This window comes from Colobus angolensis, unplaced genomic scaffold (assembly GCF_000951035.1).
Source record: "Colobus angolensis palliatus isolate OR3802 unplaced genomic scaffold, Cang.pa_1.0 Scaffold77, whole genome shotgun sequence".
NCBI classification, from domain to species: Eukaryota; Metazoa; Chordata; class Mammalia; order Primates; family Cercopithecidae; genus Colobus; species Colobus angolensis.
Genome location: NW_012121487.1, coordinates 1039882 through 1041822, shown reverse-complemented (window position 1 = coordinate 1041822; position 1941 = coordinate 1039882). Strand labels below are relative to the sequence as shown.

The 1941-nt window shown below is 48.2% G+C and overlaps 1 protein-coding gene across 1 annotated transcript in view; it reads left to right on the top strand.

Moving 5' to 3' along the window:
• The window catches only part of LOC105502000 (chromosome unknown open reading frame, human C1orf189), a 17203-nt gene that overhangs the window by 9754 nt on the left and 5508 nt on the right, over positions 1-1941 (top strand). The window contains exon 2 of the mRNA XM_011928211.1: positions 325-365. Coding sequence (XP_011783601.1) covers positions 325-365 — 41 coding nt within the window. The remainder of the gene's footprint in view (positions 1-324; positions 366-1941) is intronic.

The window sequence follows — 1941 nt, the reverse complement described above, 5'->3', positions numbered from 1 at the left end:
CTACTAAAAACACAAAAATTGGCTGGGCATGGTGGCACATGCCTATAATCACAGCTACTTGGGAGGCTGAGGCACAAGAATCGCTTGAACCGAGGCAGAGGTTGCAGTGAGCTGAGATTGTGCCACTGCACTCCAGCCTGGGCGACAGAGTAAGACTCGGTCTCAAAAAAAAAAAAGGTCTATACTGCACTCTGGCCTAGGCAACAAGAGCAAAACTCTGTCTCAAAAAAAAAAAAAAAAGGTCTATGTCTCTCATTAGAATAGGGTTCTAGGGGTGAAGTTCTGGAGACCAAGGCAGATCAACAGAACTACCTTTTCTTGCAGAGTTTTCAAAGGGTGATGGGACTTAAGAAGATGGTCGACAGGTAATCTGCTTCTATCCCCTCCCTTTACCTTTCAGCTTGACCTTTCCACTCTGCTGTCTTCCCTGAGCCATCTCCCAACTCTGCTGCATCTCTTTAAGGGCTCATTAAGAAGGAAAAGAGATGCGGAAGGGGTGAGAAGCAACCTTGTCCTCAAAGCAAATGAGGTCAGCCTCTTAGTGCCCACTAGGTTAGGTGATAGAGATTGGTTTTTATTGTCCCCTGCCTCTCATTCTCTGGAGGAAAATTGAAGCATGTTTTTATTTTATTTTTTTATTAAGAATTCAACTATTTGTTGCCTGGCTTTGTACTAATTATGTGGTTGGTAGTGCAGTATTTGTTGAATCAGTGAATGAGAAGATTCACAAGACTGGGCTACATATCCTTTTCACCCTGATGAGCTTTTGAAAAAACACTGATGTGGCCGGGCGCGGTGGCTCACGCCTGTAATCCTACCACTTTGGGAGGCCAAGGCAAGAGGATTGCCTGAGATCAGGAGTTCATGACCAGCCTGGGCAACATGGGGAAACCCTGTCTCTGCTAAAATACAAAAGAAATTAGCCGGGCATGGCGGTGTGTGCCTGTACTCCCAGCTACTTGAGAGGCTGAGGCAGGAGAATTACTTGAACTCAGGAGGCGGAGGTTACAGTGAGCCAAGATCGCACCACTGCACTCCAGCATTGCAGCCTGAGGGACAGAGCAAGACTCCGTCTCTACAAAAATTAAAACTAAAAATAAACACTGATGCAAGCCTGGCATGGTGGCTCACACCTATAACCTATAATCCCAGCACTTTGGGAGGCTGAGGCAGGGGGATTGCTTGAGCCCAGGAGGTCGAGACCAGCCTGGGCAACATAGGAAAACCCTGTCTCTGCTAAAAAAATTAAAATCAGCCAGGTGTGGTGGTGCATGCCTATAGTCTCAGCTACCCTGCAGACTGAGCAGGAGGATTACTTGAGCCCAGGTCAAGTGATGCCACCACTGCATTCCAGCCTGGGTGAGAGAGGAAGACCCTGTCTCAAAACAAAAAATGGGCTGGGCACATTAGCTCATGCCTATAATCCCAGCACTTTGGGAGGCCAAGGCAGGTGGATTGCTTGAGTTCAGGAGTTTGAGACCAGCCTGGGCAACATAGCAAGACCCCCATCTCTACCAAAAAATTTAATTTAAATAAATAAATAAACACTGATGCCTAGTTCTTAACCCTAGGAGATTCTGATAAAGGTGGTCTGAAATGGGATAGGAGAAGCCTTTTTTTAAGGTTTCACAGGTCATATCCAGAGCTAGCAAGGATGTGAAGAAACAAGAACACATGGCCGGGCGCGGTGGCTCAAGCCTGTAATCCCAGCACTTTGGGAGGCCGAGACGGTCGGATCACGAGGTCAGGAGATCAAGACCATCCTGGCTAACACGGTGAAACCCCCTCTCTACCAAAAAATACAAAAAATTAGCCAGGTGCAGTGGTGGGCACCTGTAGTCCCAGCTACCCGGGAGGCTGAGGCAGTAGAATGGCGTAAACCCGGGAGGCGGAGCTTGCAGTGAGCTGAGATCCAGCCACTGCGCTCCAGCCTGGGAGACA